Source organism: Selaginella moellendorffii, unplaced genomic scaffold, assembly GCF_000143415.4.
Source record: "Selaginella moellendorffii unplaced genomic scaffold, v1.0 SELMOscaffold_20, whole genome shotgun sequence".
Taxonomy (NCBI): domain Eukaryota; kingdom Viridiplantae; phylum Streptophyta; class Lycopodiopsida; order Selaginellales; family Selaginellaceae; genus Selaginella; species Selaginella moellendorffii.
In genome coordinates this window covers 182,772-202,748 of record NW_003314281.1, presented here as the reverse complement: position 1 = coordinate 202,748, position 19,977 = coordinate 182,772, and the positions used below count along the sequence as shown (strand labels likewise).

Below are 19,977 nucleotides of genomic sequence, written 5' to 3'. Positions count from 1 at the left end.
CTTGTGACCCAGCGGAATCGCGAGGATTGGTGACGAGGTGCCTTTCACTTCCTCGGCCCATTCCTTCAGCTGGCTTTGAACGCTCCCGAGAGCTGACAAGTAGTGTGGAACCTTGCGAGGATCCACATCCACAAACTTTGCGTTGCTCCGTACCAGGCTAAACACTAGGCAGAGCCTTGTTCCACTTGTCACTTCAGCCAGCTTGTGCACGCAGTCGCAGAAAAAAGCCGTCTGAAAGTACCCCGTCCTCGAAGCAGCGCCAGAGAAATCAAAAGTGACACTCTTCTTCCTCCCGTGACGAATCGTCAGATTGCCACCCTCGTGCCCGGACCGCGTTGGAAGCTGCAAGATCATCGTCGCAAACATGCCATCTTCCTTCTCTGTATCCCTGTGAGACTTGAAGTGGCCACCTTGCTCATACAGTAGCAGCTTATACAGTCTCACGTCCAAGCCAAGCGCAGCTGCATCGATCCCCAGCACCTCCATCGCGGGAACAGCCATGTCGAGTACCACCTTTGAAAAAAAGTCTGGGGTTTGGGGGCAACTCACCTTGGATGCCTCCACTTGCCATGCGCGGCGGACGTCGGTGTCGAGCAAAGTTTCCTCGCCCTTTCCATAGGGTGCTTGCTGCGACACGGCCTTGAGCTTGAGAAAGCCATCGTTGGAGAGAGGGAGGGCGAGATCTCCAGCGCCCTCCACTCGCAAGGAGGCAGGCATGGCAAATTTGCTTGCATCAACCTCGCCTCCCGTGGCATACTTTCGGCGGGGAACGGTCGACCACAGTACCTTGAGAAGCGCTTGGTGGTCCATACTTGCACCGCTTGCCCTTGGTAGCTTTCCTATTTATGGTTCGGAAAAGGCGTCGAGTCTATCTATGGAAGCAAGCTTCCCAAAATTGACAAGAGGTGCTGTGGCACTGCTGCTTTCAACGTGTACACCAGCCCTGGTCAAGAAACACCTCGTTACTGCTTGTGACTTGGACCAGCATGATGGTTTAGTTGATTGCGAGGCTTGCATTCAAGGCAAGCATCATCACTATCCTTTTCCTGTTGCAGCTCATCCACTCAGATGTATGTGACATGGGAGACACCTCTATTGGTGGTAATTGTCATGTTTATTGATGACTTTTTTTCACAAAGTTGATGTTCGTCTCATGAAGCACAAGAGAGACGTTTTCCAACACTTCAAGGATTTTCATGCTAAAGTTGAGAAGCAAACATAGAAAGTTGTTAAGGTTTTATGCTCAAATAATAGAACCTTGGTTGAAGCAACTTTGCACTATGCTTCTCATGCTGGATGCCTACCGGGGAGAGGCGTTAGTGACTACTGCATATTTGAGGAATTGGCTCCCAACTGCTGCTTTTGTAGTGAAAACTCCATCTGGTTATTGACCCTTAGAGTTTTTCACAAAGTTCGCCTCTAGATTTGTTGGTTATAGAGATGTAGAGTTCTTTATGTTCATGTGATTGAAGATATATTTCCTTTCAAGCAGCCTGAACAATCAACCCTTGCAACATGCAAGCTGGTTGATGGCTATCCAATAGCAGATTTTCCAGTTCCAGTGGGAGCACCCCCACCACCGCCACTTATAAATTCACGTCTGCCGCCACCACTGCCTATTCCACCCCATGATGATGGTGATCAGCCTCAATCTCAAAGTGATACTTTTGGATGCACTATTATTGGACATCCCTGTTCTGGCCGTCCACTTCTCAGTTGGCCCGCCTAGGAAACTTACAGCTATTCAAGTCTAATTCTACTTGATGTTATTTTGCTGAAACTATTCCTGAGCCACAGTCAGTTGATGAAGCATTATCAGGTCCACATGCCTCTGCTTGGAGAGCAGCCCTGGACTCTAAATACAATTCTTTAATCTCCAGTGGTTCGAACTATATGAGTGATGCTAGCATTAGCAGTGCAATACAACTAGATTACAGTCCAAGGAAAGTGTGTAAACTTATCAAATCCTTATACAGTTTAAAGCAATCTCCCTAAGCTTGGTTCACCAAGATGGATAGCTTTCTATTATCTATTGAATGCAGCTGATCAAAATGTTTATTACAAACGCTTTGGTGACTTGCTTATGATATTGGCTCTTTACGTTGATGATTTCACCTTAGACTCCAACAATCTGTCTTTCTTCATGAGATTAAATCAGAGATCACATCTCAGTTTGAGATGGATAATGTAGGCGAGATTCAGTATTGTCTCAGCCTTCATATTTCGCGATGAGATAGAGTTCGTGGCTCTCTTTATCTATTTCAGCAGCAATACACTCACGAGGTTTTACAGCCCTTTCAGATGCAGGATTCTACTCCAGTTTTGACACCTGATTAATCTTCATCTCTCCTTTGATCAGTCTCCAGAAGTTCCAGTTGATCGTGAAGCCATGTAACATTTTCCTTATCGAGCTGCCATCCAGATCACTCATCCAGATCTAGCATATGCAGTGGCGTTGTTGCCAAGTTTTCCGAGAATCCAGGCATGGCACATTGGCAGGCGCTATATTCAAGAGACTTGGTTCTTTGTCCTCACTTACTCTTCTATTCTAGATGCTGGCTTTTGTGGATTTTGTGATGCTGATTGGACTGGTGATTTTGAGACCAGGAAATATATTGCAGCTTGCTCCGCCTATAAGGAAGCAAGCAGGTCCAACATCTCGATCAACCGGAACCTGAGAAAGAGAACACTAAGAAGCAGTTACCAATTGTAAGTGAAGAGGGCCATATCTATTTTAACAAAACAGATATAAAAAACTTATAATACAAGTAGTCAGAGATTTTATAAACTTATCCTAAATCTTCCCAAAGGAACGTACCTCTTTTGTTGGTATTTTTGAGTCAGCGCGCTTTGAGCGCTTCTGGGCTCGTTTTCGTAATCTCTATCCGTATAGAGCATACTCCAAATGGACTTTACCAAATAAAATGATAATGTCAAAACCCTAGGGCGTATACAATATGTTAAAGATTGTTTTAGGGTTCTTGGATGTCGGGGCCTGGCGCCAAGGGCGCTGATGCAAATGCTGCCCAGGGCAACAAGATTGCGCTCAGGAGGATGACGCCCAAAAGGAAGCGATTGGTGTGCGACGAGGACGACGAGGACGAGCCGGTGCAATTCGCGGAGGCGATGAAGCAGAGCGCGTGGAAGGGAGGGTTTTGCGTCCAAGAGAGCCCCGCCGGCGATGTTGATGCTCCCAAGAATGCCTCTAGCATCGAGGACGAGGTTCGTTTGTGTCTTCGCGAATTTTTTGATCTGGAAAAAGAGAAAAAGAGAGATTTTCTTTCTTTTCGTTGCAGCTCCCTGTCGCTGTGGTTCCCGACGACGATGGCATGGTAACTTTCTAGAATCTTTTTTCTTCTCGCGGGCTTTTAGAATGCGTTTTTCATATCCAGCCTCGGGCGAGAGCGAAATGGCGGCCATACGAGGGTCACGTCCCTCTTTTGCCGGACGCTCCAGCTTTTTACCCGGACAAGGATGTAAGTTTTGTTCTTTATAGACTCGTACAAAACAATGTGATCGAAGGTTTCACCATGACTAACTAACTTCGTTGGTGACAGGAATTCTCTGACCCGATCAAGTATATCAGCAGCATTCGTCAGGACGCAGAGCCTTATGGCATTTGCCGCATTGTTCCTCCGCGATCGTGGCGTCCTCCGTGCGCTCTGGAAGATGAAGCTCGTTCTGGGACGGTGAAGTTTACCGTTCGCAAGCAGAAGATACACAAGTTGCAGAAAAGAATGCAGCAGTGTAGCAGTGATTCCTCCTCGTCGTCTCCAGTGCCCTTTGGATTCCAGGCGGGGCCTGCTATGTCGCTCCCAGAGTTTAGAGCGTACGCAGAGGCCTTCATGAAGAGCTATTTTACAACTGACGAACAGCTGACGGCGACCACCGTGGAGGATTTTGAAGGGGAGTACTGGCGCATCGTGGAGTGTCCGACGGAGCAAGTCGAGGTAGTGTCTCTTTCTTTTCTTTCTTTCGTTTTTGTCATCCTGCTAAACTCGGGTGAACAGGTAATTTATGGTGCTGATTTGGATACAGCAAAGGTTGGGACTGGATTTCCTAAGCCCAAACCAGAACCTGTACAAAATGGTGCTTACGAGAAGTCAGGCTGGAACCTTAATAACTTTGCAAGAGCCCCCGGATCAATGCTTTGTTTCGAAGACGCAGAAATTTCAGGAGTAGTTGTCCCGTGGGTTTACATCGGCATGAGCCTGTCCTCGTTTTGCTGGGTGAGTGAGCTTCTTCTATCGTTTTCGTTTATGTGAAAATATCGAGTTTGCATTGCAGCATGTCGAGGATCACTTTCTCTACTCCATAAATTATTTGCATTTTGGAGGGGAGAAAGTTTGGTACGGAGTTCCGAGAGGCTCTGCAACCATGCTGGAGGACACCATGAAGAGACACCTGCCAGATTTGTTCATGGACCAGCCAGATCTTTTGCAAAAGCTGGTAAGTTCTTCTCTATTCAAGCGCATTGCTTTCTAATCTGTAATCAAATTTGAAAAACTAACAGGTAACACAGTTCTCGCCATCAATTCTCAAAGACGAGAACGTTCCCGTTTATAGAGCAGTACAGCGTCCTGGTGACTTTGTAGTTACGTTTCCACGGGCATATCACTGTGGTTTTAGCACGGGTTTCAATTGTGCTGAAGCGGTTAACTTTGCTCCGATGGACTGGCTTGTCCACGGGCAAGCCGCTGTCGAGCTCTACCAAAAGTTCCGGCGGAAGACGACTGTTTCTCACGACAAACTGCTCTTCGCAGCGGTTAAGGCTTGCATAGACGCAGCCAAGACTGATGGCGTCAGGGCTCCTTTCTGGCGGCAAACACTTGACGATGTCGACCGACTGAGCACGCTGATGAAAGCATGTAAGGTGAGTATCTGCTCTTTGTTCCTTTTTGTTTTGATCTCACTGTCGAGAGAATTGCAGGCAAGGATCCAAACGGAGCACTCTAGAAGAACTTGGAGGGACGATATCAAGTCCCGGAAAATGGACGCCGACTTTGATCATACAGAAGAAAGGGAATGTTTGCACTGTCACTATGACTTGCATTTGTCCGCAGTCTCCTGCGACTGTAGCCCCGGACGGTTCGCCTGTTTGGAGCACGTCGACTTATTGTGCAAGTGTCCGAAAGAAAGCAAGTACGCTCTTTACCGTTATGATCTCTCAGAGCTATACGGCTTCCAGACGGCACTGGAGAAGCTGCTGAAAGACATAACGGAGAAAGGCGAGTGCCTTGTGGATGCCAGTGGTGGCGGCTCAGTAATGTCAGTTCCTTCTAAGCACATCGCCTCAGTCGCTTCGGCTCGATGTAACAAGGACTCGGGAAGTAGTTCCGAAAAGAAAGCGATGGACTCGAAAGTCAAGACAACGCCGGGAAAAGACTGTCCTCTTGTGGTTCTCAGCGACGATGACGACTACGAAACAAACTTCGTGAAGAAAGAGGTTGAAGACGAAAAGAATGTTTTGGAGGAGCCTGTAGAAATCGCAACGCCGGCCCTCAAGCTAGAACTTCTCGACGTGGGGACGCTGTCGGCAGCAGGCTGGTGCAGTAAAGCTTCGATCTTTCCTCCAGGTAAATCACTCGAGTTCTTGTTTTGCTTGTTCTCACTTCCTCTCGGCAGGCTTCAAGAGCCGAGTTCTTTATTACAACTTCTTGAACTTGTCCCAGCCATCGCATTATGTATCCGAGATCGTCGACTGTGGTGCCGAGGAGCCATATTTCAAGGTGAGACACACTGCCTATACGATACTACTAAGCTCGAGTTGAATTCTCACAGGTATCACTCGAGAATTCGCCGCACACTTTCGTGGACGTGTCGGCTGATCTCTGCTGGCGAGCCATCCAGCGGCGGCTCAACTTCGAGATACACTCAAAGCGGAAGCTGGGAAATTTTAACGTTCCCCGAGAAAGGCCGGTGGAAGAGATAAGCGGCATCGCCATGTTTGGCTTGAGCGACCCCGCAATCAAAAAGGTATTTTGATTGATCGAAAACTCTCCTCTCACACTCGTTCGTTCTCAGGTAGTGGAAGCGCTGGATAAGAGGCACGTATGCCGAGCTTACTGGGAGAAAACTTTCTCGACGGAACTAGATTCTCTCGCGCTACTGAGAAATCTATTCCTAAAGGGAGACAAGGACGAGCTATGGGCGCTACACAAAGTCTTGGGCGCTGAGTGGGGGAAAGATATGTGGAAGCAATGCTTTCAAGCGCTGGCCGACGTTCTCGAAGGCCTCTTGGAAAGCTCGGTCAGGAAATAAAGTGGAATGGTGTAAATTATTCGTCGCATACGTACCAAATAATGATTCGTCGGATATTCGTGTACGGGAGAGTAATACGGAATGATTATTCGTGGTATATGCGTGCACGGGCAGTTGTACGAAATGATTCCTGGCATTGTTCGTGGGTTTATTCGCGGGATAATACTTGCAACGTACGGGGGTTTAACCATTTTAGGGCACAACGATGGCAGGGGAGGAGGACGCTTCGTGGATGGGATCGTCCATGGAGGGCTCGTCATCGGTGAGCATGGGGGTTCTAGCAGAAAGGAAGCGAAAGTCCCCGGAGATCGAGGTGTGCATCATCTCAGATGAGAAGGACTCGGAAGGCGAGGGGAGGAGGAGATGCGTGAGGAGCTGCGGCGGCGATGAGAGGGTCCGATCGGGGTACCGGCTGCGTGCCAAAATCCGCGGCATTGAGAGGTTTGATCCCTTTGCATCGTCGGCGGGGGAGATGGCCAGGAAGAAGCGGCGCATGATGGAGAAGCGGCAGCGAGAGCTTGAGGATGATGCTGGAACGCCGCTGCGCGCTTGCCTGTCCGAGGGCTGTGGCGCCAGAACTCCAGTCTGGAAGGAGCATTTGGATCGAGAGGGCAAGAAAACCAGTCGCCGCGAAAAGCCTGAGAAATCCAAGGGAATCTCGAGGGAGAAATCGGAGGCCAGGGACGCTCTTCCCCCTCGTCCTCCTCCTCCTTCTCCTCCTCCTCCGCCTCCTCCGGTTGCAAAGCAAGCTCGAACGATTTACAAAGAGGAAGAAGCGAGAGTTTCTCCCAGCAAAGTTTCCGCGAGGAAGAACTTGGGGGCGACGATGAAAAATTCGGCAAAGAAGAGGTCGATGCTGGAGGACATGATCCGGGAGATCAACGAGAGGCAGCGAGTCCCGGGGATGGGAAAGAAGAGGAAGAAGAAGAAGATCACGGCTGCTGGTGCTCGCGATCGAGCTCCAGTGGAGGAGAAGAAACCTTACGTCAAAGTGGAGGTTGACGAGCTCGTGCAAATGCGGTGTGAGGTGGAGGAAGGCCAGCGGATGCTCGAGAATCTCAGGCAAAAGGTGGAGGAAGCGCAGGAGGAGCTCAACTACAAGAAATCCAAAGTGGAGGAGCTAGAACGAAAGAAAAAGCTCGAGGACGAGAGGAACGTCGCTGCGGCCGCTGCTGCTCGAGGAAGACGAGAACGAACAAGGCCTTCTTACTTTCCAGTTCACAAGGCGTTTGATAGAAGGTGGGACGATCCCGTTTTTGGTCCCGGTGAGGCGGAGGAGGAACAACAGGAAGTGTCCAAGGAGAAAAATGGCAACCAGTCGGATTCTTCGTCCTCGGACGGGAGCCTCGTGAGTTCTTCCCTTCCTTTTCCGAGATTTTCTTTGTCCGACTAAAGTTCTTGGTTTCTATCCCTCTCTAGCAGGTTGCGGTGAACAAATATAGCACTTCTCAAGACGCGGACGAGTTTCGTGACAAGCTTCGCAAGGAGCTCTCCCGGCCTTTCTGCCCGCAGGAGTTGCGAGAGAAGTTCAAGAGCGTTAGGCTTCAAAAGCCGATCATTCGCTCGCGTGATCTCCGTGGCCAGCGCAGCTGCCAGTTTCCGAATGGCAAGGAGGGCCTGTCTTACCTCGATCATCATCCAGGTGAGAAACAACAACATTGTCTCCCACTTTGTTTCTCAACTCTGGGACTCAACGTTTTTTTTAACAGATTTTGCAGCGGCTCTCAAGGTGGCTGTGGATCCAAAGAGGCAGCTTCGACTACTACGCGAGTTTTTCTTTTGGCTCAAGGTAGAAGTTTCTCTGGTTGTTTTTCCAATTGTGATTTCTCTTTATCTCTCTGGCTCCTTGTTGTCCCATAGCACGCGTGCGTGGAAGGCTCTTTTCGACCATGGAATCCACACAATCGTGGACTTCTACGCGAGAAGGGCCCAACCTCAGTGAAAGATGAAGTTATCGTCCTCGACTGACGAGATCAAGCCCGTAAAGAGTTTTACTCACAGACACTACGAGTTCCACACATAGTTGAGATTAGTGTACAGGAAAACCAATCAAACAAACATTTTTTCTGTAAGAAAAAGATGGTTTTTATCTTTGCTCAATATGGTGGACAAGATCCTCTAAAGTTTGGAGAGGTGGTGGATGTTGAAAGGCCACACATCGGAGCCATTTGGAGCAGCGAACCAAAATCTCCGCGCAGCCAAGTGGTTGAATCTTCCGGTCGGGTGGAACAAATCCCAGAAAACGTGCTCGGACGCGTTGGTGCAAGTCGGAGCAAACATGAAACACTCAAAGTAGCTCCCGAAAGGACAGCACGGCGTGTTGACATTCGAGAATCCTTGCAAAAGCGAAGATAAAAAATGGTTTTTCCGCGAAGAACTTTGCGTGAGAGATGGAGATTCTTACCGTGAGCAGTGCCGTTTTTGATGGTTGCGGTCATGATCTCGTAGAGATTGGCGTAAACCATATGACTCTCGATGAGCGTGAGGCGGAGCTCCTCCACCATGGCGTGGAGTTTGCGGTTGTAGCTTCGCGCGGCACCGTCGTAGTCACTGGCGCACTGCCCGGGCGTCTCGAGCCTGTAGATGTAGAGCGACATTGGATTGCATCCCAGCGCGGCCACCGAAGAGATGACGAACTTGCGAGCGTTCAAGCCATAGAGTTCCTGGATGGATCATAGAGTTGTAACATCAAAGCTCTCTAGAAAAGGTGAAAGAAGGAGCATGAGAGAGTGTCACTGACTTTGATCTGGCGACGAAGGATGGAGATGAGGAGGTCCTCGAACTGGTCGAGAGTGTAGTTTCTCTGGAGCGTGGGGTTCCTGTAGTAATTGTTTGCGAAGTCGTTGTTGCCAATGGAGATGTAGAAGATGGACTTGGAGACGAGCAGGGACGAGTTGTAAGCTCCCAGTGACGAGTCCAGCGCTTCCTTTGCCTCCCGGAAGTACTCGATTTGTCTATACAAGGGAGCGTGATCTCCCTGGAAGAAAAAAGAATATAAAACCATTCGTCACGCAAAGATGACGGAATTGCATAAAGATGTCACCATGCCAGCGCCAGTACTGTTGTGGATCCCTGCGCCTCCGGATCCAAAGTTTGCTCCTTGAATGACGTTTCCTCCAGCTCCCAGGTAAGGAGGAGGGAATGGAAGATTCAAAAACGAAGCTTCAGAGAGGAAAAAATCAGATTTTTCTTGTGGAAAAACGATGAATTCACCATCACCTATGTAGTCGGGTATGAGCCTCCCGTCAGTGAATCGGCCAGTAGCTCGGTGCTGGTCGAAGTTGATCCCGAAAGGTGGGAAGTTTGCCCGGGAGAAAGTGTTCAAGTAGTTGTTGTTCCCGGCGTCCACCAGCGAGTCTCCAAACACGAACAATGCGGGAGTTTGCGAGTCATTCTGGCACGAGCCTCTGGAGAGCAGAGCAAGGAAAGCCAAGGCAAGAGCTCCGCCAGCCATTGCCATTCTTCCTAACAAACAAATCCAAAAGAGAGGATCAAAGAAAAGAGAGATTTTTTCTTGTGTGTTTGAAACTTTCGAGCTCACCCATGGATCATCCGATTCACAGTCGGCGCTTGCGGCAAGATCACAAGCACCACTCCTTGTCGATGGATTTAAAGCTGCTGTTGTTGCAACGACAAATGTATGCTAGACTATAACACAAAAACTAAGCTTTGATTTTACCAGGAGCTGCCTCGCGGCTACCGGATTTTGTCATGGCTCTTTCAAAGCGCTCTCGCTCGACCTAAATCCACCTCGACGATACCCAGCTAAAGAAAATGGAAAGAGCGTGACCACTTTCTTTTCCTTCCTCGCAGTGTCATCTTTCCCAGTTCATGAAAAGAAAATATCACAGTTACTCACAATTGGGGTGGTGGCGCAGTTGGCTAGCGCGTAGGTCTCATAGCTTCTGAGTTATCCTGAGGTCGAGAGTTCGAGCCTCTCTCACCCCAAAAATTATTTTAGGTTTTACATTTGGTTACAGTTCTTTGTAGAAGCTAACTTATTGTTCTTTTCTTTTGATGACAGCTTAAAAGCATATTGTGGAGATTTCGAGATCTCAGAGAGGATAGATTGATATCAAATGGCTGTTTTTTACGTGTTTGTGATGATGTTTTTGGTGTCCACGCATTTTCATCAGCTAGAGAGTGATCCATACTGCGATTCGAGTCCTTCAAGTCCTCGGCTACTTCGGGTTACCCATCTCATCGTCTGCAACGCTTGGAAGGCCGTGCCGGGATGCCACGCCTGCGCAAACCAGACGCAAATGGTCAAAGAGCGAGTGCTCTACACGGAATATCAATCTGTGAAGCTAGTTTCTTCTCTCTTTGATAGAACTATAGAACAAAAATTCTGCCCTTTTGATTGATTATCTCGAGCAAGTGAAAGAACAAAACTGTCGCGTGTTATAATGATAGAAGCTAGAGTTATTTTGGAGCGAGAGCGTAAACGAAGATCATATCGCCTACGCGGATACCTTCTCGGCGGGAGCCGCTGCCTCTTGGATCTCGCCAAGAGCTCGGCTGTCGAGCGCCATTCCCATTGTGTGAAGCCCATTGTCTACGTAGAACACGGTTCCGGAGATGGCCGACGCCAGTGGCGAGGCGAGGAAAGTGGCTGCGTTTCCAATATCATCTGTGCGAAAAGAGTATATAGCGAAGTAAGCAAACCAAGCAAGCCAAGCCAAAGTTTTGAACGTACCAGCTTCGAGATCTCTTTGCAGGGGAGAATTTGCCTTGGAGTAATCGATCATCTTCTCAATGAATCCGATTGCCTTGGCAGCTCTGCTTTTCAAGGGACCTGAAAAAGCATGTCATGCATGAGCCACAGCTTTGATAGATTTGTAAGATTTTACCTGCTGAGATTGTGTTGACCCTGATCTTGTATTTCCTTCCGGCTTCGAACGCGAGAACCCGTGTGTCACTTTCTAGAGCTGCCTTGGCCGAGCTCATCCCTCCACCGTAACTGTTACATGTCACCACATTATGCGCAGTCGAGCCAAAGAAAGAAGAAACCAAAGACAACGGTAGTGTAGATACCCGGGAATGGTTTTTTCAGATGCCATGTACGTCAAAGAAATGACTGAGCCGCCTATAATGATAAAAAAACGATTGGAAATCTGCAAGAAAGGAAAACACTTGCCTTGATTCATAATTGGAGCAAAATGTCTGAGGAGAGAGACATGTGAATACGCTGATGCGGAGCTAGCCGCGAGGTATCCTTTCCTCGAAGTCTCTAGAAGAGGCTTCGACACCTGAGATCGAAACAAGGAACCAAGATGAACAAAAGAAATCGACGATCAGGATTAGAGGAATCTGAATCTCTTACTTCTGGACCATTCGCAAGAGAATGAACGAGAATATCAATGCTGCCAAAGTCTTTTTTCACGCTGTCCACCACTTCCTGCAGGCCGCAACAATGCGAGAACAAAATCGCTTCGATTCAAGCAATAAAGCTTTTTCGTACCGTGACGGTCCAGGCAGAAGCTCCGGCATATCTCTTGTTGTTTTTTATCTGGTGCATGCCACAAGGTAGAATAAACAGCTATCATGGCAGCAATTAAAATAACAACTCACGTCTTCCGGAACGTCTTCAGGGCAGTCAAAAACTGCATCCAGGGGGTACACTTTCGAGATCTCGAACAAGGATCCATTTGGCAATCTAAAAACCGGAAAAGTGTCACTACTTCTAAAAAAAAAAGAAAAAAAAGAAAAAAAAGAAAACGCAAAAACTTACTGTCTCGACTCATCGAATTTTCCTCTCCTCAAGCTGGTTTCAAAGATATTGAGAGCCTAAAAGAATAGAAAAGTTAGCACCCAACAGTTGAAAGAGACTAAACACATGAATTACCGGAACCCAGGTTCCCACGAGAATTTCAGCCCCGGCAGAAGCAAGCGTTTTGGCAATCGCCCATCCATATCCTTGATCATCGGCCACTCCAGCGATAAATGCCCTCTTCCCTGCATGCGACAGAAACACGAGCAACAAAAGGAAAATCTACAATGCACGCATGAAAGAAGAAATACCCGTAAGATCGATAGCCAGTCCCGGAACTCCAGCCCCCGTTCCATTCGATCCCGCCGACGCCATGACGACACCGCTCTTAGCACTATTCCTCACACTGGAGCTGCAAAATCCGCTGCTTTTCAGTGCCGAGAGCGCACCGCTCCTCTCGAAAGGCCTGGCATTGAAGGAGACGACGGATCTGGCAGCATCGGGAGCGACGAGCGAAGCGACGGACGTGGACGAGGTGCCGCGCGCGACCGCGAGCATTCCACTACCTGCAATCAGCGACGCCATTGCTGGATCGAAGCGCGAAATCCCGGGAGCTGCTCGATCGATCGCGGAGCCGCTGCCAAGGAAAACCTAGACGCGCATATACAAACACACACCAAAGAGCATGCAAACGGAGAGCTCAATGTGGTGTCCTTGGCAAAGCCCCAGTGCAAATGTCCCGGTGTCCCTAGCATTTAAATAACACGCCCAAGGACACGCTCCACCGTCCCTTCCCATCCACGGTCCAAACAATTCCACCTTTGCTATAAACTACTCTCTTTTCCCATCCTAAAAAAAATAATGCCACAGAGAATTCTCGGGGAGAAGTTCTTCTAGCTCATAGAAGTTCTTCCAGATGATCTAATCCAATGCATTCTTTCCCTTTGGTATCGTATCTCGATCGATCACGGACTCGGGCCAGAGCGTCGCCTCTTGGGATCACGATCGAAGAGATTCAAGTTCAAGGAGACATCCTCGCTTAAGTTCTTCTTGGGATCCCCCCATCCTGTTCCTCCCGTGGCTCCTCCCCCTGCCGACGATCCTCCACCATCGCCACCTTCCGGTGGAGAAGTTGATGCCAACGCCAGCCCGATCTCAAAGGGAGGAACCGGCAGCCGTATCTGGAGATCGATGCTCTTGTTAGCTTTGGACGCTAGAGGAGCAGCGTGCCGAGAGAGAGCTACCGGAGAATGCCTTGGCGCTGCTGCTCCCAACTCCACCGGTCCCTGTGACGAGCCCGGCTCGATCAAAGTCCCCGAAGAACGAAACCTCTCGTGCGGTGCCAGCATCATATCCATCTTGGAGTAATCCTTTGGAGACGCGTCTGGCACCCCGGTCGCTCCCACCGCGATTGATGACCCCCACCGCCGTTGTTCTTCCAGAGCGTCTGTGCCGCAAACACGTAAAAACGTAAGAACACCAGCGAGAGGAACAAAAACTTCCTTTTCTTCTGGAAAAATGTCACCTTGCAAGGACGTCTCGGTGGTTATCAAGTCCAGTTGTAGCAAGTCAAGCAAACGGCCCAAGTCGACGCCACTTGTCCAGTTCTCGGGCCCGTGCCCGCTTCGCAGCTTCAAACGCCCCCTGTTTGCTGTGCCACCCCAGATGATTCCCACTGGCCTGGGATTCTCACACCGTTCCCACGTCATGGATATTAAGCTGCCACTGTCCCCTTCTAGATCGAATGCCTGCTTGTTCTCCCCCACGATAAGAAAGTCCGTGAAAAAGCAGATGCCTTTCTCATCATTGTATTCGACCGCATACGCCATGATAATGCCTTTTGTAAGCCCGGAGCTCCTCCCCACCTTGACCACGTGTTGCCCCACAATGGACTCGATTGGTGCCTGGAGATCCACTCGGAAAACTTCCCCCAGCTCCCCCAGGCTGTGAACTCTGACCGACACTTTGCTTGTATCAAATGATTCCGCAAACGGAATGAAAGCCCCGTCCGCTCGCACAAACGTCTCTAGAGCAGCGGAAATCAAGAACAACAAAACGTAAGTGCTTCAAGCTTTCAAACGGAGTTCATCAACAAAGCTCACCTGGATTCATGCCAGCGAAAATGCCATACCACAGATCGTCGGTGATGAAGGACGTCGCCCTTTCTACTGCGCCGAGGTATACCCCTGGCCCAAGGTTTGGCGGCAGAGGATGAAACATCTTTTGGTTTGGGTAATCTAAGTCGACAGCTACGTGCCTGTTTGTGAGGAAACCAACTTGCCTTGCACCCGTCTGACTTCGAACTATAGCACCTAGCGTACCATAAGTCTCTTGACTTGCTACCTGTTGTAGGTAGTTCAAAGTCAGGGACGCAATAAAGCTCAGTCCATACCTGTGATCCGGAGCCAATGCACGGATCGTTACCACGCAACCCTTCGACCAGCTCGGAGTAAATTTGCTCCTTTGGTGTCACGGTCGAAGCGCCATAGTACGAGAATTCAACCACATCTACATCACACCAAACTCCCCCAGGCCCCTGAGTAGAGAAACTGTTACTTCACCAGCGAGTTAAGAAGCCGAGAGCGGTTTTACATGCACTAGTTACCTCGAGAGCAGTCGGCAGTCTCTGAACGTCGAGAAGCCATTGCTTGTGGACCTTGCGAGCCACAAAGACAATGATAGCCGGGATGTTGGTCAGCACCCCAGCCCGCGTCCGGAACCCGAGCGCTGTTCCAAGGCTGTAGCGGCGTAAAACTTTACTGTGGAAGGCCCGAATGGTCATCAAATCTAGCAGAGTGGAGGCTTGCTGGCCGCTGGGTACCCGCTGCTGCGTGTCCATCTCCGCATCTTTCTGAAGCCCACTAAAATAAGCGGCTCGCTCCTCCGCGGTTCCATTTATCCGAGCCGGCGGCCAGAGGACGTAGGCAGCACTGCTCTCCGAATGCTGGCCGCCGGAGGCCACCGCCTGGAGAGGCGGGCTCTCGGACCGTGGATGCCTGGAAGTGCTACCGGGGTAGTAAGTCCAGTCCTTGTTCTGGCGCTCTTCGCCGCCCAACAAAGCTGGCCGTGTTGCTCGCAGCATTCGCGTGATGTCCATCTCCTCGCTGGGCCTGCAATTCCGTCTGTACTCTTGTTACCGCAGTGGAATATCAAAGAAGGAAAGACCCATGATCATCTTAACGATGGAAAGAACAAAAACAGAAATCCACGATCATCGAAAATGGAAGACGGAGAAACCCATGATCATCTTAACGACGAGAAGAACAACAAAAACCCATGATCATGGGAAGAACGAAGAAACGTCTAAACACCCACAGCAGCCCAAAACTTCCGCACACTCGTCAACATGATCAAGGCACGACCCAAAAGCAAAGCACCCGAAAAAAAAAAACACAGGGAGGAGCAAAAAAAAAAAAACAAATGATTCCAAACACACACACACAGCCACAGCGTACCAACAAAAAAAAAAAAAAATATCTAATGCAGCATTGTCCCAGAAAGGATTGAAACGATATTTCCCAAATTGGAAAGCACTGTGATCCATCCAGGAAGCAAGAACACGCACGCGAGCAATGAATCAATGCAAGGGCACGAAATATCGCGAGGCCGGATCAAGACGATCAGAATGAATGCAATGCGCGGAGGAGGAGGAGGAGGAGGAGTGGCGGATCGAAAACGCGCTTACCTATCCCAGTGGATGAGCTCCTGCGTCCGAAACGAGACCTTCTTCTGGACGAAGTAGGGAAATCCCATGCTAGGGCCGCTGCCGCCGCTGTTGATTCCACTCCCGAGCTCCTCCTGCTCGCCGCCGCCCAGCTCCACCTCGCAAGCCGGCAGCTGCGTCGCCTCGCTCACCGCCGGCGACACATCCTCCTCTTCCTCCTCGGGATCTTCCTCAAGAACCACGCATCCGGCGTCCTCGGCGTCCTCCTCGGCCCTCGCCTCATCGCTCGCCTCCTTGCGGCCGGAATGATCGATATTTCGGGCGCGATCTTTGCGAAGGCTCTGCATCTGTGTGCCCGGAGATCGAGAATCCAGCTATGGCGAGAAGAGGAATGGGGTGAAGAGGAGGAACAAGAAGAGGGGGAGCTCACGAGCGCTGCCCCACTGCCATGCGGATCCAAATGTAGCTAGCTAGGGCGCGCCGCGGCGCGCTCGCCATAACCAAGCTCTCTTTCCCTCGGAGGAGAGGAAAAAAAAAAGAGAGGACCGACACCAAAACACTGACCCGGCGAGTGTTCTGGGCGCCCACAAACGCCGCGGCCTATACGCCAAAACGCCGCAGAAGAGATCCCCCGGTATCCTACTCGAGGACGCCGTATTTACAACACCTGGCGTACGGGCGGACGTGATGGCGCCATGTACGGCGCGCCGGGGAATATGCGCATATGCTCCATGTGTTGACATTTTCCGTACGGAGCGTACGGGCATATGGAATATACCCTGGCCCGGGAATTGACTTCTGGGTAGTGGGCGGTGTTGTCCGAAACGAGGAGAAAAGATTGAAAGCCACGGTTTGTCTCATTCAGCGCAGCGTAGAAACAAAACCACCTAAAGGAGATATATTAGGGTTTGTCTCTTTGAGCAGAGAATATTCCATGGCCTGCCGTACATAGTGGTACGGAATTTCGCAGAGAATACTCCACAGCCTACCTTACATGAGTACCCCGCTGATAGTATCATGAAAATTTCATGAAAATCGATAGCTTATTTACCCAGAGCAAGCTTTGAGTTCCTGTTTGTACACTGGCTTGGTTTGTGAGGTTGTATAGCTTTCTTAGCGTAGCAGCAGCCCAGTGGTACGTTCCCAGTGTTTCTCTTGGTCGGGTTCTTTCTCTTTTTTTCTCGTGGTCGTCCTTCTCGGAGCTGCTGAGATTTTTTGATGACTGATCGATCGATCGATCGCTGCTGCTGCTGCTCGCTCTTGCGCTTATACTGTGCTTTTACTCCTTGGCGCCACCACCGCGGAAGGAACCAGACTTATTTCCAAAGTTTCCATAGCTCAAATCGCGACCCTGCAAAAGTCCACTCGAGAGAGTCAGTAACACTCGGGAGAGAAGGAAGGGAACACTCACACTCGATGGGAGTCAAGAAACCAACGATAGAAAAGCAAGACAAAAACAAAACCAGTCGAAAGTAAAAGCAAAAGCAAAAGCAAACCATGGAGACATCTCTTATTCCTCATCGCATGCCAGCCTCCATCGCGATGAAAGATGGAAGATAGATACGCCGAGAGAGAGCGAGGGAGCGAGGGAGAGTTCCACAACACCCAACGAAGAAAAAAACGAAAGAAGAGAGAAAAAAAAACCACGAAGAACCCCCGCGCCCCCTCACTGCTAGAACTCAAGCTCTCTCTCTCACACCTCCCTCTCACCACTCTCTCTCTCCGGTCACGTAGTCGGATGACGATTAAATACCATCCGCTTAGGCTCAACTGAGGAGATAGCTGAGCTTCGCTGCAATGGTGCTGGGCTAAACACAGGGGGACCAAAGAACCGTGCTTTAGCTAGAGCTTCCGATGGACCAACCAGTCGTGACTTGGGTACAGGATCAAGCGGACCTAGGAAACGCGACTTGGCTGCATCAAGCGGGTTCAGTTTCTTTGGTACAATGTGACGAACCAAGGGTGGTCGGGTCTGATCTTCCACCACATCTCCCTGCAAAAATCCCACACACAGTTTTCTATTCATTCCCATTGCAAGTAATCATGAAAAGGAGAAAAAAACGAGAGGGAGATGAGGAACCAAACGAACAGAATCGCCGTAAAAACTGTCAAGCATTCATGCATTGCAGGCTCAGGTGGGAAGAAAAGGGAGAAACGTACGCTGTCTTTGGTTGCTGCCGCACTGTCAGGCTCCAAGTTCTTGTGCTTCGGGTTCTCCACCGTGGACGTCGCTGCGGTACCATTTATTTGTCTCCATGGGATATCCGAGTTCCGAGGAGCATCATGGGTATCTTGGACGCCTGCATGCATGAAACCGTCAACGAACCTTCGACGAGGAGATAAAAAAGAAATGTGTTTTCAGGCTGGGCTCAAAGACTAGTCTACCTTGGACCCTGTCAGCAGCAATTGTTGCACCATTGCTCGTGCCTACGAGCCCAGCCTATAGAGGGCGTAACATGCACTGTATCAGAAATAACGTCGTAAAAGACAAACGACATAGCGCTAACCATTCCTCTTGGGGGGCCACTAGACATTTGCGCTTGTTGATATTTTAGTATCGTCCAATCAAACACGTAATCGAATTGGAAACCTGCTCAGATAAGAAAGGCTGCTTGTTAGAGCGTACTCATGAAATATGCTGTAAAAGTAATAACCTTCTCGAATAAATAGATCGCGAAAGATTCTCTTCAAATACGCGTAGTCTGGTTTGTCGTCAAATCGAAGCGACCGACAATAATGAAAATATGAGTGAAATTCGGAAGGGTAACTCTTGCACAACGACTGCAAATAGCAGACAAGGAAAAAAAAATGTTAGCAATGACGCTGGAAGCGCCAAATACATTGCACCTCAATCGTTGTAGACATCTTCCTCTCGCTTATCTTCTCGTATTTCTGCTTCTTGGTTCCAGCCTTGAGTCCTTGCCATGGAAGACTAAATGGCAAAAGCTGTCATCAGTAATCACGCTGAGAACTTCACATACCTGCTTCGAAGGAAATACATGAGAACGTAGCCCAAAGACTCGAGATCATCCCTTCTACTTTGCTCTGCAATCTAAATGGGCTGAGAATCCAAACCAGAATCCAAACGGTCATAATTTTACTAACCGATTCCGAGGTGCGTATTGATACTCGCATAGCGTGCAGTTCCAGTCAGATTCTTGTTCTCTCTGCAGCAGCAGTCACAAAATGAAACAAAGACGAGCTTTTTTACCTGTAAGCGATGTGCTGGTGTGTAGAAGGATCACGGTACTTCTTGGCAAGACCAAAGTCGATAATATACACCTGGAAGTAATTACGTGATTCACATGCTCACGGGAAAAACAGTCGCGAACCTGATTTGCGCGCCTTCCAAGACCCATAAGAAAGTTATCTGGCTTAATATCCCGGTGCAAAAAGCTCTTTGAGTGCACATACTCCACTCTGTTTATCTGTGCCAGTTCAAATTAAGTGAGTTTTAAACACGCCGGCGACAAAGTACACGTACCAGTTGATCCGCAAGCATGAGCACGGTCTTCAGCGAGAACTTACGGTTACAAAAATTGAAAAGATCCTCAAGACTTGGGCCGAGCAGATCTAAAACTAGACCATTGTAATCCCCTTCGATTCCAAACCATCTTATGTTAGGTATTCCAGCTGCAGAAAAACCAGAATTTGTAAGCTTTGCATGTAAAATAAGAATAAGAGAGTAGGAACACACTTCCTCCCTGAAGGATTCTATACAGCTTAGACTCGTATAGCAATTGCGGGTGTTTGGTCTTGACGCTTTCCTACAATGCCCAAAAATTCGATCACATTCTCGACAAAACCTTCGAAAATAATCGCCACTAACCAATTTGATCGCAACTTCTTCGTTTGTTTGGATATTCGTACCTGTCACACATCACTTGAGCTCCCAAAACCCCTCATTGCTAATTTCCCTCTTACCTAGATAGATTTCGCCGAAAGATCCACTTCCAATCTTTCGACCGAGCCGATACTTGTTGCCTATGCGCGGCTCCATCCCGAATCTGGTGACCCTAGGATCTCATAGCAGTAGAGGCCCGGGGAAGAGAAATTGCCCGATTGAAAACCCTGAAAACCCTGATCGACACCGGCGATCGCCGCAGCGCCGCACGGATCAAGGCACCAGGACGCGATCTATCCACCTGTGACACGAATTCGATGGCGCCGGTGTGATCCCCTAGAACGCGCCCTACCAAGAAACAACGAAAAAGGAAAGGAAGAGACTCTGTGGGTTAACCCGGGTTAAGCACCAACAGCTGTGATGTGGCCACGTAGCGTCGGCAATGGACGGTTATTCCCACGAGCGTAGCACCTCGCTGGCGTGATCCAGTCCGTCCAA

At 49.4% G+C, this 19,977-nt stretch overlaps 6 protein-coding genes and 1 non-coding gene across 10 annotated transcripts; 3 read left to right on the top strand and 4 right to left on the bottom strand.

Annotated features, from left to right (window-relative positions):
- The first annotated feature begins 2,975 nt into the window (after positions 1-2,975).
- LOC9651742 (putative lysine-specific demethylase JMJ16) lies at positions 2,976-6,315 on the top strand. Its single transcript, XM_024677861.1, has 11 exons — positions 2,976-3,222; positions 3,297-3,332; positions 3,393-3,476; positions 3,558-3,950; positions 4,011-4,229; positions 4,288-4,449; positions 4,514-4,873; positions 4,931-5,576; positions 5,626-5,729; positions 5,782-5,976; positions 6,025-6,315. Exons 1-11 carry the CDS (start codon positions 2,986-2,988, stop codon positions 6,259-6,261), a joined length of 2,673 nt encoding a protein of 890 aa, XP_024533629.1. The 5' UTR covers positions 2,976-2,985; the 3' UTR covers positions 6,262-6,315.
- A 146-nt stretch (positions 6,316-6,461) lies between these two features.
- Positions 6,462-8,352, top strand: LOC112347304 (eukaryotic translation initiation factor 5B-like). 2 transcript variants are annotated; one of them, XM_024678014.1, is made up of 4 exons: positions 6,462-7,609; positions 7,684-7,903; positions 7,971-8,050; positions 8,122-8,352. In XM_024678014.1, the coding sequence occupies exons 1-4, from the start codon at positions 6,467-6,469 to the stop codon at positions 8,227-8,229; spliced, it is 1,551 nt and encodes a 516-aa protein (XP_024533782.1). In that variant the 5' UTR covers positions 6,462-6,466; the 3' UTR covers positions 8,230-8,352. The 2 variants fall into 2 exon arrangements, with proteins under 2 accessions (XP_024533782.1, XP_024533780.1); XM_024678012.1 differs by having other exon boundaries at positions 7,681-7,903.
- On the bottom strand, positions 8,273-9,407 carry LOC9651741 (GDSL esterase/lipase At2g04570). Its single transcript, XM_024678015.1, has 4 exons — positions 9,305-9,407; positions 9,002-9,238; positions 8,666-8,924; positions 8,273-8,597 (listed from the first exon to the last, which is right to left on the bottom strand). Exons 1-4 carry the CDS (start codon positions 9,305-9,307, stop codon positions 8,380-8,382), a joined length of 717 nt encoding a protein of 238 aa, XP_024533783.1. The 5' UTR covers positions 9,308-9,407; the 3' UTR covers positions 8,273-8,379.
- Positions 9,408-10,124: 717 nt separating this feature from the next.
- TRNAM-CAU lies at positions 10,125-10,209 on the top strand. The gene is given in 2 exon segments: positions 10,125-10,162; positions 10,174-10,209. It is a non-coding gene; the product is annotated as a tRNA-Met (tRNA).
- A 389-nt stretch (positions 10,210-10,598) lies between these two features.
- LOC9651740 (enoyl-[acyl-carrier-protein] reductase [NADH] 1, chloroplastic) lies at positions 10,599-12,687 on the bottom strand. The gene is made up of 11 exons (XM_024677973.1): positions 12,283-12,687; positions 12,107-12,216; positions 11,993-12,048; positions 11,833-11,917; positions 11,723-11,770; positions 11,585-11,659; positions 11,399-11,510; positions 11,296-11,347; positions 11,112-11,221; positions 10,958-11,056; positions 10,599-10,891 (listed from the first exon to the last, which is right to left on the bottom strand). The coding sequence occupies exons 1-11, from the start codon at positions 12,554-12,556 to the stop codon at positions 10,722-10,724; spliced, it is 1,191 nt and encodes a 396-aa protein (XP_024533741.1). The 5' UTR covers positions 12,557-12,687; the 3' UTR covers positions 10,599-10,721.
- A 104-nt stretch (positions 12,688-12,791) lies between these two features.
- On the bottom strand, positions 12,792-16,214 carry LOC9651739. 2 transcript variants are annotated; one of them, XM_002972614.2, is made up of 6 exons: positions 15,657-16,214; positions 14,577-15,081; positions 14,364-14,507; positions 14,074-14,314; positions 13,497-13,997; positions 12,792-13,418 (listed from the first exon to the last, which is right to left on the bottom strand). In XM_002972614.2, exons 1-6 carry the CDS (start codon positions 15,980-15,982, stop codon positions 12,937-12,939), a joined length of 2,199 nt encoding a protein of 732 aa, XP_002972660.2. In that variant the 5' UTR covers positions 15,983-16,214; the 3' UTR covers positions 12,792-12,936. The 2 variants fall into 2 exon arrangements, with proteins under 2 accessions (XP_002972660.2, XP_024533739.1); XM_024677971.1 differs by having other exon boundaries at positions 14,577-15,093; positions 15,657-16,213.
- Positions 16,215-16,645: 431 nt separating this feature from the next.
- LOC9651738 (casein kinase I) lies at positions 16,646-19,864 on the bottom strand. 2 transcript variants are annotated; one of them, XR_002992732.1, is made up of 15 exons: positions 19,560-19,864; positions 19,465-19,505; positions 19,333-19,402; positions 19,120-19,268; positions 18,968-19,063; positions 18,847-18,917; positions 18,741-18,802; positions 18,617-18,680; positions 18,483-18,567; positions 18,290-18,416; positions 18,143-18,225; positions 18,021-18,075; positions 17,796-17,935; positions 17,047-17,628; positions 16,646-16,986 (listed from the first exon to the last, which is right to left on the bottom strand). XR_002992732.1 is itself a non-coding variant. In XM_024677972.1 (15 exons), exons 1-15 carry the CDS (start codon positions 19,633-19,635, stop codon positions 16,915-16,917), a joined length of 1,431 nt encoding a protein of 476 aa, XP_024533740.1. In that variant the 5' UTR covers positions 19,636-19,864; the 3' UTR covers positions 16,646-16,914. The 2 variants fall into 2 exon arrangements, 1 of the variants encoding a protein (XP_024533740.1); XM_024677972.1 differs by having other exon boundaries at positions 17,389-17,628.
- Positions 19,865-19,977: the final 113 nt, after the last annotated feature.